We start from the raw sequence: 16,714 nt of genomic DNA, 5'->3' as shown, positions 1-16,714 counted from the left end.
CATAAGTTCAGCCATGAGCAAAACTCGTGAAGTTGTTCTTTCTCGCTTTTCCAAATAAAAAAAACACATTGTCAATATACCTAGACCAGTGTGTCACATTCTCAGAAAATGGGGCAATTTTGTTATTATTTGAACTTCCTTTCAAACTCTCCCACATATAGGTTAGCTCCACTAGGGGGGCGCAGGCTGCCCCCATGCTATCCTTTTTACCTTGTTGATAAATGTGTCCATCCAATTCCAAGTAGTTATAGTTAAGCACAATTTCTAAACAATTAACAACAAACTCTCGTTGTGGACCAATCTCTGATTGTCTGATAGTTTCGCTGACTATCTCCAAAGCCTATGCTTGAGGGATGTTGGTATAAGGACCTCTAGGTCCATCGTCACTAGTATGGAATTATCTGGGTTAAACTCAATTTTTTATATTTTGGAGATAAGATGTCCTGTATCTTTCACATGGGAGGGTAATTGAGTGAACTGAGTTTAAAAAAACTTCAACATACTTAGAAACTGGTTTAGTTGCTGAACCTACTGATGAGACTATGCAGGATCCAAAGTGTTTTTGTGAGCTTTAGGGACCGCTAGATAATGGGAAGCCACTTATTCGGTTTATTCAAGTACTCTAGTTCGTTTAGGAAGTTGTGGCCGTCTTTGAATGCTGCATGACTGATGTCATATATCAATTTTTTAACTCTATCCTCAGGGTTGACTTGAATCTTTTTGTAGAACTCCAAGCTCTGTAGCATCATCACCATTTTGGACTTATAGATTGTAGTGTCCGTAAGTGCTATGCCTCCTCCCTTGTCACAAGAATCAACTGTGATATTATCATCTTGACGTAACAGGTGGAGTGCCAAGTTGTCTTGTTTATTCAAATTATAGAAGGGTTTTGGAATATATTTAATAATATTTTGAATTTTATGATACACTGATTTCTCAAAGATAGAGACCTCTGGCCTTAACTTGTGCAAACTAGGTGCAAATGACGAAGGTAATTTAAGACCTGACCTATTATGTTCAGGGATCAATTGAACTTGTCGAACATACTTTTTCAATCTAATGCATCTAAAGAATGTAAAAAGATCCCTAAAAGGTTTGAAGCCATTAAAGCTAGTGCTCGGAACAAAAGAAAGGCCCTTGGACAAAACAACTTCCATAGTGGAATCAGTGGACTTGGAGCTCAAATTAAATATTGGAATATTATCTAATTTCTCCAACATTGGTGTCTTCGTGTCTGTAAGAAGTGAAGAGTCAAATCCATAGTTGGAAGCCTGGTTCCCTGGTGTTGCCGATATCTGGACTTGTGGCTGCCCCGTCTGTTCCCCAAAACACAGGTTCGAGAATGGGGCTCTTCCTGTTGATTACGTCTACTGCCAAATGAATCAAAATGGTGTGAACTACCTTCAACTTCAGAATCTGATTTATCCAAGAATGTAACTATTTTTTTAGTGGTCCACTCTTTCCTATCTGTTTGTGTTGGAAAAGAACTAGCCTGATTATAGTAACTGTCAGAAAGGTAAGGATATACCCTTTTTTGAGAAAAAAACTAATATCTTTCTTGAGTTTTTTTGTTTTTCTCTTCACTAGATACTGTTTAAATGACTCAAACTCTGTCACTACTTCATCCAAAGCTGTTGTTTGTTTCAATCTATGTTCCAACTTCTCAATTTCTTTTAGCAGGAGGGACACCACTTCCCTTGCAGTCTCTATAATGAGCAGTATCCAATCCCTTGAATACCTGTTTGAGATCAGTGACCACTTTTCCAGAACTTTTTTATCTTCATGAAGAGTCCTGGGACACAAAATGGTAGAGAGTACTGTAAAGTTGCACACAAGTGAAGCATTCACTATACTATCTTCTTTCACATACCATTTCAGGATGATAGAGCTATTGAACAATGTTTGAGACTTAGACATCAACACATTTTATTAAGGAAAAGCAAAATTACTTACATGCAATTTTTCTTCCATCACCTCAGTCTTACAGTGGCATTCCATCAAGTTAAACATATTCAGGGGATTATGTGGGAGAATGTATACACAATGAGGATCCATCTGACAATGTGTTCTTAAGGCAGAAGTTTGAAAAAAGTGAAATTTACCCATGCACGATTTACAACTAGTGCACATTAGCATACACTACATGGGCTTACTGTATGCACAATATGTAGACATTACATCCACAGAATTCAGGAATTGGTAAAGAAAATATTAAATTTGATGGAAAAGATGTAAGGGAAGTGGCTTCTGGGAAAATATTTTAACAGTATACAGTAAAAAAGCAGAGTTTGTAAAATAGATGTCATTCATCACGGTATGTGAATAACATACATATGCACACATGTATGGCCAAAGCAATGTCTGGCAAATGTCCATGCGTTAGGGTAACTTGGCACTGTGTAATTCACACATATAAGTCAATACCTTGGTGAGCCCAGTGTGACTGAAGTTGCGTTCCTGAACAAATGAGCTAGGAGTTCTTTAAACCCTCTAGAAAGGAAAGGTAAGGAATTTCTCCAGGTAAACGTTTTGTGACTTCATTGTAAAACGTCTCTTACTTATTCTTAGGCACCTTAAAATCCAAAATGGAAGTTGTTCTCTTTAGTAGAGACAAACAAGTTACTTACCTTCGGTAATGCATTATCTGGTAGAGACTCTATCTAGCTGCAGATTCCTTACCTTAGAATTACCTGGTGTCAGCTTTAAATCTGGAATTTTTCTGCTGAACACTACCCTGCGCGCGCCGTTGGGTGGCGTCGCTCGGATCTGCGCGTGTCGTCCGGCTCTGCGTGGCGTCGCCAGAGTTTTGGAGCCGTCTGTGACGTCACAGTCTTCTATATAGGCACCACCCTGGCGCACGTACGTCAGTTCTTTTCAACAACTTCCCACGCCAGAAGCAGAGAGTCATGGAAGAAGAAACTTTCTCTGTTTGTCTGTGCGAAATGACATGCCCTGAAAAAGGGTAAAAATCTGAAAGTACATAATATATCCGCAGAGTGGGGAGGCATGGGTGGGTGTGAGGAAACTGCAGTTAGATAGATTCTCTACCAGATAATGCGTTACCGAAGGTAAGTAACTAGAGACTTCTAGCTGCAGATTCTTTACCTTAGAATAGATACCCAAGCCATAACCTCCTGGCAGAGGGCTGTGGACATATACTTTATACAAGAAAGTCCTGTAGGACCGAGCAAGCAAAATGCCCGTCTCTCCTCACTTGGCTATCCAGGCAGTAATGTTTTGCAAGCGTGTGCAAAGAGGCCCACGTTGCCACCTGACAGATGTCTAGCACCAGTACGCCTCGAGCTAATGCTGTGGTAGCAGCTTTTCCTCTTGTAGGGTGAGCTCTTAAGCCCTCAGGAGGCTGCTTCTTAGCCAAAGTGTAGCAGATTTTAATACTGAGAACGACCCAGGCTAAATGGATTGTTTCTGAACTGCCCGACCGTTCTGTGCACCAACGTATCCCACAAAGAGTTGGTCATCCACCCGGAACTCTTTTGTGCGGTCAAGGTAGAACGACTACACTCTTTTTGGGTCCAGACGGTAGAGACGCTCTTCTTCCTTACAGAGATGCAGTGGAGCAAAGAAGGTGGGCAGGGTGATGTTCTGACCCAGATGGAAAGGGGTCACCACATTGGCGAGTTCTGAGAACCACCTTATCAAGATATACCGTGAGAGACGGTGGTTTTGAAAATAAAGCCTGCATCTCACTTACCCTCCTGGCAGATGTCATTGCCACTAAGAAGGCTGTCTTGATGGTGAGCAGCCAGAGAGGACAATTATGTAAAGGCTCAAAAAGAGCATACATGAGAAATGTGAGCACCAGATTAAGGTCCCACTGGGGCAAAACAAAGGGCGTAGGTGGAAACATATGTAGAAGCCCTCTTAGGAATTGTAGGAAGTTGGCTCAGTATATACTATCTCAAAGTAAGAGATAGTGTGCACAGAGTCCAAGGGTTCCCCTTAGAGGTAAGATAGTGGCACAATTAGATAATTCTAATGCTCTATTTTGTGGTAGTGTGGTCGAGCAGTAGGCTTATCAGAGGGTAGTGTTAAGCATTTGTTGTACACACACAGGCAATAAATGATGAATACACACTCAAAGACTTAACTCCAGGGCAATAGTTTTTATATTGAAAAATATATTTTCTTAATTTATTTTTAGAACCACAAGTTCAAGATTTGAAGTAAATAGATAAAATGCAAGGTACTCCACACAGGTAAGTTAGAAACTTTGAATTAGAGCAATAGCATACACAGTTTTAGTAAAAATGGCAATAAGCTATTTTAAAAGTGGACACAGTGCAAAAATCAACAGTTCCTGTGGGAGGTAAGTAATGGTTAGTTTGTCAGGTAAGTAAGACACTTACAAGTCTAAGTTCCTGGGCATAGGCAGACCACCGTTGGGGGTTCAAGGCAACCCCAAAGTTACCACACCAGCAGCTGAGGGCCGGTCAGGTGTAGAGGTCAAAGAGGTGCCCAAAACACATAGGCCCCTATGGAGAACAGGGATGCTCTGGTTCCAGTCTGCCAGCAGGTAAGTACCCGTGTCCTCAGAGAGCAGACCAGGGGGGGTTTGTAGAGCACTGGGGGGGACACAAGTAGGCACACAAAACACACCCTCAGCAGCACAGGGGCGGCCGGGTGCAGTGTGCAAAGCAGGCGTTGGGTTTAGTATAGGAATCAATGGAGGGATCTAGGGGGTCACTCTAGCGGTGCAGGCAGGGCACAGGGGGCTTCTCGGGCCAGCCACTGACTGGGCTAGGCAGAGAGTCGCCTGAGGGTCACTCCTGCACTGAGGTTCGGTTCCTTCTGGTCTTGGGGGCTGCGGGTGCAGTGCTTGGTCCAGCCGTCGGGTTCCTTGTTACAAGCAGTCCCGGTCAGGGGGAGCCTCTGGATTCTCTCTGCATGCGTCACTGTGGGGGTCCAGGGGGGTTGTCTCGGGTTACTCACGTGGTTGCAGTCACCTGGGAGTCATCCCTGTAGTGTTGGTTCTCTGGAGCTCGAGCCGGGGGAGTCGGGTGCAGAGGGTGAAGTCTCATGCTTCCGGCGGGAAGAGTGAGGTCTTTAAAAGTTGCAAAGTTGTTGCTGTTGTTGAGCAGAGCTGCTGCTCACTGGAGTTTCTTGGTCTTTTGGTTCAGGGTAGTCCTCTGAGGCTTCAGAGGTCGCTGGTCCCTGTCAGATGCGTCGCTGTTGCAGTTTTCTTCGAGTCAGGAGACAGGCCAGTAGGGCTGGGGCCAAAGCAGTTGTCGTCTCCGTCCTCTCTGCAGGGCTTTCAGGTCAGCAGTCCTTCTTCTTGTTTCAGGTTACAGGAATCAGATTTTCTGGGTTCTAGGGTGCCCCTAAATACTGAATTTAGGGGTGTGTTTAGGTCAGGGCACACTTTCAATCATAACTGGCATCAGCAAAGGCAAACAGTCAGGGGGTAATCATGCCAAGGAGGCATTTCCTTACAACATCTGTGAGGGCTTCACTGAAGGTTAACATCGCCTCTGATGTAGCAACCCCTAGCTGAAGCACCTCCCTCAGGAGATTAGTCCTGACTGGCACCATAGGCAAGTCTATGTCCAAGACCTCAGCTGCCCTACGCACCACCATGGCATGAGATGCCCTCTCCTCCATAGCCCCAGCGGGAGAAGAGAGCATGCCAGTATCTGGAGAAGTAACCAGTCCACTGGCTTCTCCTAGATCCTCGTATCAGTCCTGTTCATGCTCCAATCCGTATTCTAAACGGTCCTCGGATCCCTCCCACTCCTCACCTGTACCTGGCTGTTCTAAATAAGTCGCAGGCACTGATCTGGGCCTAACCGGCGTCATCGAAGTCGAACTCATCGTTGTTGAGGCTCCGGATCATCCAGAATGAGGCTGAGGCTACCACCACTCGAGGGTGCCTGTGGTGGAGGGAGGGAGACTTCGGGCCCGTTGCCAGAGGAGGTCTACTATGATAATCCGGTCCCGGTTCGGATCCACTATCGGATCCTGGGGTCCCCAACGGCGCTGAGGCTGAAGCCACCGATGTCGAATCCGATGGGGCCTCTGCTGACTCCACGGGCCCGAAGACCCATCCGAGGGGGCAACCCACTCAAAAACTAGGCACATAGCCTCATAACATTTCTTTAGTTGAGTTGGGTTCGCTCCGGCTCCCGGAAAGAGGGGGGAGATGCGGAGTTGGCCCTGGCAACGGCTCCGCAGAACCGCGCTAGGAACATCGACGTTCCCTAGACACCTCGTCAGCCGAAGGAGCATGCTGAAGTCGAAGTCCGCTTGGACTACTTCTTTTTGTGCCTCTTACCTGAATGCCCCGAGGACCTCGAATGTGAGGAAGATGACTTGGGGCTCCTGGAGCTGTGCTGTGACGTCCTCCTGGAGCGGGACCGTGACTTCCTCGGAGTCGCGTTGACCGAAGACGGCTGCCTGCCCGCTAGAAGTTTGAGAGATCTCTCTCTCAAGGCCTTCAGAGCCATGGTCTGACAGTCGGAACACAACTTTGCGTCATGGTCCTTTTCAAGGCACCAGAGACAAACCTGGTATGGAACATTGACCGACATGGCGCGATGACGGTTTGAATCCAGTCTTCCTTAAAGTCATTCGCACAGACAATAGAAAATATCTTTGGCAAAATGTTGAAAAAAGGGTAGCTCTACCCAGACCTGCGCTTAACCGGCGCGGAAGGAAAAGAACTGACGTACGTGCCCCGGGGTAGTGCCTATATAGAAGACAGTGATGTCACAGATGGCCCCAACGATGCTGGCGACGACACGTGGAGCCAGACAAAGCACGTGGATGTAAATGACACCACTCAACGGCGTGTGCAGAGTACTGCTCAGCAGAAAAATTCCAGATTCTAAGCTGACACCAGGGAATTCTAAGGTAAGGAATCTACAGCTAGAAGTCTCTATCAAATACATAATGTAGTGATTGGAGAATTCACTACAGATTACTTTACCCACATATATTCAATGGCAGGATCAAACCACTGCCAGCTTTGTCACCATCGCTGCCTAGGAGAGTGCACAAGGGTGGTGCAAAGGAAATCTTGGCAGACTGGCCCCAACATCTTATGCTTACATATTTGGCAGAGAGAATATTCTGGCTCACTGCAACTCTCATTTTTAGACACCTATTACTGAGAGGCAATTTGTATTTTGGTGGGGCGTTCAAGAAGAATTTTGCTGAAATAGCTTTCTAATTGCTCCTAAATCAGTGCATAAGATTGTGCAATCCAAGGAACTGGTGTGGAGGTGGCGTGCCACTCAGCAGGAACAATTGTTTCTCATAATGGATGAAAAACAAGAGGGCTGTGCAGACCAATGAGGAAAATAAAAGTGCCTGAACAAAATTGGATAGTGATAAACAAAATGCTGTGGGGAAATCATGCAAAGAATAATGTGGTGGACTTGTACATTCATCAGAATAAGAAAAGGCACAGTCTCATTTGACAAATGTTTCAAACGATGGATCCATGTCACTCATCTTAGGTAAATCTTGAGGTGCCGGAGTCTCCAGAATAACATTGCCATCAGTTTGAAAATCTACCATATTCTATTAATATCCATTGTCACTGTGAATAATACCCTGTTTACCTCTGTGATGGGATTACTGATCCTCTAATGGAGTGAAGAGTGGACTCAATCAGCTCTTTTGTGTCCCTCAGCACAGTGGTGATATTATCCTACCCAAGTTTTTAAGTTTTCAAGCACTGCCTCAGACATCTTCAGTGCAGTAGTGAACTGCCCAATCCACCTTAAGAGGTATACCAGGCACCCTAGCTAGCGTTTCCTAAAGCCTTTGAGGAGGAACTGGTAAATGAATCAATCTCAGGCAGATTAAAAGGGTTGAGGGAATGCCGATGAGTTGCAGGCTTAAGCTGGTTGCTCTATCACTACACTTTCCCACCTGAATACTTTAAAACATATGTCAAATGAGCTGGGGGAGGTGACTGACACTGCTGATAACACCTACGCCTATTCATTTCTCCCAAAAGAATGGACCTCCTTTAAAAACAATACAGTGGCTGTACCATTTTGATCTCTGGAGGCAGCACAGGAAATTCATTTTTTTATTTGTTAATGCTATAGTGTTTGGTACTGAAAATGTGTGGTAGGAAATCCACAGTAGTTCTATTAATGATTTTATGGCACTAGTCGCACTAAAGAACCGTAGTGGAACATGAGAAGAACAAGACATATCATCACCCAATTGAGTCCCTTTCTCAGTAAGAGGGCCTAAAAACAGGCCTGGGCTGGTCATATGGGAAGTACCAATAAAATCTCGATAGAACTCTAAAGAAAAGTGGCCCTTGTGTGCAACTGAGTTAGTTTTGAACATGTAAAGACATGCTGTGCAAGAGTTTTGCAAGATATTAATGAATACCTGAATTTGAACTTGCTGCAGGCAATGTTTGTTATAGTACCAGGCACATCAACATACAAACTAGCCCAGGGGGCCATAATATAGGACCACCAACGCCCAAAAATCTGGCCCACGCACTGACCTATCAGTTCAGCCCCTCTATCACTGCCTGATTGACCTACAGACCAGTACGACCCTACTCCATGCAGCCCCAAATGTGACACGGAGGGAGCATCACACACTTGTTTTGCTGCTGCAGAGATAAAAGGATGTTAATGCATGATGTACCATCACTATTTCAACCCCATTGGCCACAGGGCCAGCTTCCCCTTTGCAAATCAGTTACCACCACACTTTGGGAACGGTAACTGAGCAATAATTCCAAAAAACAATTGTGCTCATAAACCATTGGTTCATTCTATATATCGGAATAAGTTATGAATCTCTAGAAGCAGAATGAAAAAGGAACTGAGTAAATTGGTACAGCTAGGCCATATTTAGCCTTAGGTGTCATCACTGCTGAGTGAGACCACAGTTATGCCCTGGGATACATTTGGTGCTCTCTAGCACATTTGAGAGCATGTAACCTTGTTGCAGGATGTCAGACTGGAACTTGGGAATATTTGCAAGGTAAAGAATCTGCTTAAGAAATAGTATCTGCTAGAAGATATGATATTGTGACACTGAATTACCCATCAATAAGGAAGGACTTTTACTGTTCACCTGAGGTTAACATATTGTTGATCAGTTCCAGGAAGCCCTCTTCTGCCACATGTGCATCTGTAAATAAGAATATCATCTTCTTGTTGTCAATGCCAAGCTTCAGGTACAAGGTCTTCAAGTCTTCTCGGAAACTGTTCTCCCCATATCCTCGACTAAGAACAATTTCAAAGACCTGAATTAGGAGAGATAAAACAAGTGCACCTTTAATTAATATTAGCACATTGGTCATCATCACAGCTGCTTAGGTTAATATGGGGGTTTCTTATTTTCTAATACAGAATACAGTAGGGGGGTTTAAATGGTACATGATCTGTATGGCAAACCTTGGGAGGTGGAATTAAAGAAGTATGGGGATCCTGTAGAAATAAACTCAGACGGGTATTCATGAAACATTCAAATTTCTCTGGGGTAAAATACTCCACATGAGAAGTAATTGTTAGCAGAAAGAAGCACTATGACAGAGTACATGATATATGCCTAAAATGATGCAGGAATTAAATGGAAATGTATTGTTTGTGCATCTGTCACTTTTCACAACTAAATGTATTGTGAAAAGCACATTTAGCTACACAAGGAATATATATATATATATATATATATATATATATATATATATATATATATATATATATACCCACATTAAATGCAAATTTAAGGATAAAGCACCACTGTTAACATCTAGATGTCATCACAGAGTTTACATACAGGAAGAACGAGTTACATACCTTCGGTAGCGACTTTTCTGGTGGATACATTAGCTACCTGTGGATTCCTCACCTCATGAATACTCCCATGGCGCCAGCATTCGACGGAAATCTTCTTACTAGTCTCTGCACGTCGACGAGGACGTCACTGTCGCCCATGCGACGCCGTCTGACGTCATACAGGCAATAAGAGGTCCTCGACGACGTGCGGACGTCAGTACCAATCATTTTTTACGTGCATGAGAACAACCAGGCAATGCAATGAAAGAGCAAGGCAACATCCATTATATTGTAAAAATACACCACATTGTATGAATAACTGTAAATCTTTTTATGTACATATATATATATATAAATAAAACTCTCTCTTTTAAAATATATACACACACCAAGTATATACATAAAGATATATACATATATACATATATATATATAAATATATTATATATACATCTATTGCACCCTCAAAGACCAAGAGGAGCGCACTCAAGGATTACTTGGTAAGACCAGAAAGGCAACGGGGAGGCGGGTGGGACCGTGAGGAATCCACAGGTAGCTAATGTATCCACCAGAAAAGTCGCTACCGAAGGTAAGTAACTCGTTCTTCTGATGGATACAACTACCTGTGGATTCCTCACCTCATGAATAGAGTCCCAAAGCAGTACCACGCCCGGCAGTGGGTGCCTAAATGGTCAAACCAAGAAATCCTGCAGCACTGACCGTGCAAAATGGCCGTCCCTTCTAACCTCAGAATCCAAACAGTAATGTTTTGCAAAAGTGTGAAGGGACGACCAAGTTGCGGCCTTGCAGATGTCGACCACAGGAACACCTCTGGCCAAGGCCGAAGTGGCCGACTTAGCTCTGGTGGAATGAGCTCTAATGCCCTCAGGAGGATCCTTCTTTGCCAAAGAGTAACATATTTTAATGCAAAGAACAACCCACCTGGATAGTGTTCTCTTGTGGACTGCCTTTCCTCTCCTCTTGCCCACGTATCCAATAAACAGCTGATCCTCCAGCCTGAAATCCTTTGTTCTATCGATAAAGAAGCTCAACGCTCTCTTTGGGTCCAGACGGTGCAGTCTTTCTTCCTCTTTGGAAGGATGAGGCGGAGGATAGAACGTGGACAAAGTAATTGCCTGAGCCAAATGGAAGGGTGAAACAACCTTCGGGAGGAAAGCAGCCTTGGTCCTCAACACCACCTTATCCCCATAAAAAGTTGTATAAGGGGGTTTTACTGATAAGGCCTGCAACTCACTCACTCTCCTTGCTGATGTTATAGCTATCAGGAAGACTGTTTTTAAAACCAAATACCTCAAGGGGCAAGAATGCATAGGTTCAAAAGGGGACCCCATAAGGAAAGTCAGGACTAAGGACAAATCCCATTGAGGCATAACGAATGGCTTTGGAGGATATTGATTTAGAAGACCTTTCAAGAATCTGATAACAATAGGGGATTTAAATAAAGATGGTTGGTCTGGAAGACATAAGAAGGCTGACAAGGCCGATAAATAACCTTTAATGGTAGCCACTGCACAACCTTTCTGCGCCAGAGATAGAGCAAAAGACAAAACGTCCGATAGATGAGCATGCAAAGGATCAATCTGCCTCTCTCCACACCACGCAACAAATTTAGACCACCTATTAGCGTAGATAGATTTAGTGGAGTGTCGCCTGGCCGCTAATATAACATCCACTACCTCAGGCGGGAGAGAGAAGGAACTCAGGTTGCCCCGTTCAATCTCCATGCATGTAGGTGCAGACTCTGGAGGTTGGGGTGTAGAACCTGCCCCTGCGACTGCGAGAGGAGGTCTGCCCTGAAAGGGAGACGGAGCGGCGGGCACATTGAGAGTTGGAGAAGGTCGGAGTACCACACCCTCCTTGGCCAATCCGGAGCTATTAAGATTACTAGAGCCCGGTCTTGGCGAATCTTCCTCAATACTCGAGGAATCAAGGGTATGGGAGGAAACGCGTAAAGCAACTGGCCGCACCAGGTCATTTGAAACGAGTCCCCCAACGCTTCCTGCATCGGATACTGAAGGCTGCAGAACAACGGACAATGCGCGTTCTCTCGAGTGGCGAACAGATCTACCCGAGGAAACCCCCACCTCTGGAAGATTAAACGGACTTGATCTGGATGGAGACGCCACTCGTGGTCTGCCGAGAAGTGGCGACTGAGACTGTCCGCACGCACGTTCAAAACTCCGGCCAGATGGTTTGCTATCAAGCAAATCCGATGGTCCTTTGCCCAGGACCATAGTCGAAGAGCTTCTCTGCAGAGAAGGTACGACCCCACTCCTCCCTGCTTGTTTATGTACCACATCGTGGTAGTATTGTCCGTTAGGACCTGTACCGACTGACCACGAAGGGAAGGGAGGAAGGCCTTGAGAGCCAGACGTACAGCCCGTAATTCTAACAGATTGATGTGAAAAATCTGTTCCTCTGGAGACCAAAGACCTTTGATCTCCAGATCCCCCAGATGAGCTCCCCACCCTAGAGTGGAAGCATCCGTTATGACTGTGGCCACTGGTGGCGACTGCTGGAACGGCTTTCCTTGCGAAAGATTGTTGCTTACAATCCACCACTTCAAATCCACAGCAGCATCTCTGGAGATCTTGACAGTACCCTCTAGATCCCCTCTGTGTTGAGACCACTGCCTTCGGAGGCACCACTGAAGAGCCCTCATGTGCCAGCGAGCATGCGTGACCAACAGAATGCAGGAGGCAAAAAGACCGAGCAGACGAAGGACCTTGAGGACTGGAACTACCGCTCCATTTCGAAACATTGGAACCAAATCCTGAATATCTTGAATCCGCTGAGGCGGAGGAAAGGCCCGACCCAATGTTGTATCCAGTACTGCCCCTATGAACAGGAGGCGCTGAGAGGGCTCTAGGTGAGATTTGGGCTCGTTCACCGAAAAACCCAGGTCGAACAACAACTGGGTTGTTGACTGCAGATGACGCAACACAAGCTCCGGGGACTTGGCTTTGATCAACCAGTTGTCCAAGTAAGGGAATACTGCTATCCCCTTCCTTCTGAGCTCTGCCGCAACCACCGACATCACCTTCGTGAAGACTCGAGGTGCTGAAGTAAGACCAAACGGAAGGACCGCAAACTGATAGTGTTGCGATCCCACCACAAACCGGAGATACTTCCTGTGTGACTTGAGTATCGGGATATGAAAGTAAGCATCCGGCAAGTCGACAGACACCATCCAGTCTTCCATGTTCAACGCCAAAAGCACCTGTGCTAGGGTCAGCATCTTGAACTTTTCCTGCTTGAGGAACCAATTCAAGATCCTCAGGTCCAGAATTGGTCTCAAACGACCATCCTTCTTGGGAATCAGGAAATACCTTGAGTAAACTCCTTGACCCCTTTCCTGCTCCGGGACCAACTCCACCGCGCCCTTTAAAAGGAGGACTTCTACCTCCTGTTCTAGCAACAGGAGGTGTTCTTGTGAACAATACGAAGGGCGGGGCGGGATGAGGGGCGGAAACTCCCGAAAAGGAAGGGTGTAGCCTTTTCCCACAACACTGAGAACCCAATTGTCCGACGTAACAGTCTCCCATTTGGTGAGAAAATGCTGTAATCTTCCCCCTACAGGAGAGGCGTGAGTTGGAAATGGTGGAAGCCTAAGGCTGCTTCCCCTGCTGCACCCCGCCAGAGGATGAGGAAGAGGCAGAGTGCTGCTGAGAGGCTCCTCTGGTGCGGACCCTACCTCTCCCCCTAAAAGATCTATAGGGATGGGAAGAGGCAGGTTGCTGATATCTTCCCCGAAAGGAAGAGGAGGAAGAGCCACGCCCAAATCCACGAAACCTCCTGAAAAATCTGGAAGAGGCCGTGGAAGAAGGAGCTTGGAGCCCTAACGACTTAGCCGTGGCCCTGCTTTCCTTAAAACGTTCCAAGGCCGAATCAGCCTTAGCCCCAAACAGTTTGTCCCCATCAAACGGGAGATCCAACAATGTGGACTGTACATCAGCCGAAAAGCCCGAGTTACGGAGCCAGGCCTGTCTCCTTGCCACCACAGTTGTGCCCATTGCTCTGGCTACCGAGTCGGTGGTATCCAGTCCCGTCTGGATAATTTGGGTCGCAGCAGCCTGGGCATTTGAGACAAGATCCAAAAGACCCTGGGGAAGCTCTGTAAACGAAGAGGAGATGTCATCCATCAGAGCATGAATATACCTCCCCAGGATACAGGTTGCATTGGTGGCTTTTAACGCCAGACTGCAGGACGAAAAAATCTTCTTCGACTGCGCCTCTAGCTTCTTTGAATCTCTGTCCCCAGGCACCGTCGGAAAAGAACCAGGCGCTGACTTGGACGAACAGGAGGCCTGCACCACCAAGCTCTCCGGCGTAGGGTGCCTGGACAGAAAACCAGGGTCAGTTGGAGCCACCCGATACCTCCTGGCCGCGGCTCTGTGAACTGCTGGGGAAGATGCCGGCCTCTTCCACACCTCTAAAACCGGATCCAGCAGAGCGTCATTAAAAGGTAACAGAGGCTCCGCCGCGGCTGAGGCCGGATGTAACACCTCTGTCAAAAGGTTCTGTTTCGCCTCCACCACCGGCAAAGGCAGGTCCAAAAAACTAGCTGCCTTCCGTACCACTGCATGAAAGGAAGCAGCCTCCTCAGTATATTCCCCCGGGGACGAAAGGTCCCACTCAGGGGAAGTGTCCAGCCCACTGGCCGACTCCAGTCCACGCAGCCCATCACCCGAGTCCTCTAGCTCTCCTTCCTCTAGGGCTCGTTGGTACTCCTGCTCTTCTAGTACCCGGAGAGCACGTCTCCTTGAATGCAGTCGTTGCTCAATCCGCGGAGTCGACAATGCCTCCGCCGAAGTCGGAGATCGGCGCCGATCTTCCGAAGCCACCGACGCCGCATCCGGCGCCACAGGTAACTTCGGCGCCGACTGAAGAGCAGTTGAAACGGATGGACCCACCGGAGTCACAGGCCGAAATCTCGACGTCGACGGGATGGAAATCCCTGGGGCCAATCCTTCCGAAGCCACCGGAGCGGCCACCGGCGCCGACACTGGCGCCGAGCCCACGTTCCCAAACGGGAGAAAGGGCATAAAGGGTGCCGGCCGAAGAGGCGCAGGATCACCCAAAGAAAAGGCCAAAGGCCCAGCCGGAGCACCCCCTGGAGCCATCTGTTGGAAGATGGCATACATCGCATTCAAGAATGCGGAACTATCGGCTCCAGGGGTGGGAAAAGCCGGATACTGGGGTGCCTGTCTCGGAGGCGACCCCGACGCCGGCCTCGGCGTCTGCGCCGGAGAAAACACTTGAGGCTCCAATACCTCAATCACCGACGCCTGTCCAGGTGAAGTTGGAGACGCCGGAGAAGGCAACGGCGTCGAAGGATGCGGCGTAACCGTGGGGCTGACCTCCCATGTTCTTCGGCGCCGATCCGGAGACCTGGAACGAGCCTCCCTTGAATGACGCCGAGATTCTCTACGGCGCCGGGAGTCTCGATGACGCCGATGTCTTGGAGAAGACTTCTTGTGATGCTTCTCCTTTGACTTGGCCATAAACAGCTTCGCCTCACGTTCTTTAAGAGCCTTTGGATTCATGTGCTGACATGAATCACAAGTCGAGACGTCGTGGTCGGAGCTCAAACACCAAAGGCAATCGGAATGAGGATCCGTCACCGACATCTTGCCTCCACACTCACGACAAGGCTTAAATCCAGACTTTCTCTGCGACATTATTTCCACAGCGAAAGACTACGCAGCAAGATATACACTGTAACCGCAAGAGTAACAGTTGCTCCCTCGAAGATAACCGTTTCGAATGCACGGAAAAAAGGGAACTGACGTCCGCACGTCGTCGAGGACCTCTTATTGCCTGTATGACGTCAGACGGCGTCGCGTGGGCGACAGTGACGTCCTCGTCGACGTGCAGAGACTAGTAAGAAGATTTCCGTTGAATGCTGGCGCCATGGGAGTATTCATGAGGTGAGGAATCCACAGGTAGTTGTATCCATCAGAAAGTTTTAGTTATTGATCCTAGAAGATAACTGCTTATTAAGTCTTTTTATGTAAGAGATCATAGCATTAATTAGGGATCTTGAACCAAATGACTCATATTTAGTACGTGATGTGATACTCTGCAAACTTTAGGGAAAATAAGTATGAAGATGTGTACAGTGAGAGATAATGCAATATTTTATTTTTTAATTCTTTACAGTTTAAATTGAAGAAATAATCATCTCAGATCAGTGTTAATTTATGTTTTTATGCAATCAACCCATTTTTTTAAAATATATTTACACAAATACACAACAATATATCTAGAAATACAATATGCTTAGCATTTAGTGATTTTGAAAAGATAAATGGTTTAAAAAAAATCAAAGAGCAGCGGTAACCCCCCTCTTTCCCCTAGCGCCTTGAGACCCGCACGGGTGAGTAGCGCGCTTTATAAATGTTAATGATTTGATTTGATTTGAAAGTAAAATGTAAAAATAGAGAGACAAATTATCTTGCCATCTCTTGTATAAGTTGAGTTTCTTCTGCTTTGTCAAAAACGTCTATTGGTGATTTTTGGTAAGTATAAAATAATTTTTTTAAATGCAGATATTGGGCTGGGAATCGGAAACACTAGATTACAAACTGGCAACAGATTTATGACTACATTCAGACACATCATGGCTAAAGTTTGAATTTTCATTAGGAAAAAAGGCATTTTTTAGTGTGCATTCTGGTCCACACTGTTTGTACTAAGATTCATGCTAAACCGCCTGGAACCAGCAAATTGTTTTCAAAATGAGATTCTGGTATGGGTGGCGCCAGTTGCAAACCACAAAAGGCCCAACAGACTAAAAGCTTCTCAGGCAGACATTTTCAGTCAAATTTGGTTCAAGAACTAGTTTGCAAACCATTATGTTACACCAATATACGTTTACTATTTCAAAAACTACTGTCCACATTTAAACCTAACGT

General features: G+C 46.2%; 1 protein-coding gene across 1 annotated transcript in view; it reads right to left on the bottom strand.

The window, feature by feature from the left end:
* DNAH10 (dynein axonemal heavy chain 10) overlaps positions 1-16,714 on the bottom strand; it is a 1,282,131-nt gene that overhangs the window by 372,196 nt on the left and 893,221 nt on the right. Inside the window, exon 52 of the mRNA XM_069215014.1 lies at positions 9,073-9,244. Coding sequence (XP_069071115.1) covers positions 9,073-9,244 — 172 coding nt within the window. The remainder of the gene's footprint in view (positions 1-9,072; positions 9,245-16,714) is intronic.

Source organism: Pleurodeles waltl, chromosome 11 (assembly GCF_031143425.1).
Source record: "Pleurodeles waltl isolate 20211129_DDA chromosome 11, aPleWal1.hap1.20221129, whole genome shotgun sequence".
In the NCBI taxonomy this organism is placed as follows: Eukaryota; Metazoa; Chordata; class Amphibia; order Caudata; family Salamandridae; genus Pleurodeles; species Pleurodeles waltl.
Note: the sequence above shows the minus strand (reverse complement) of the source record. Positions and strands in the feature narration are given on the sequence as shown.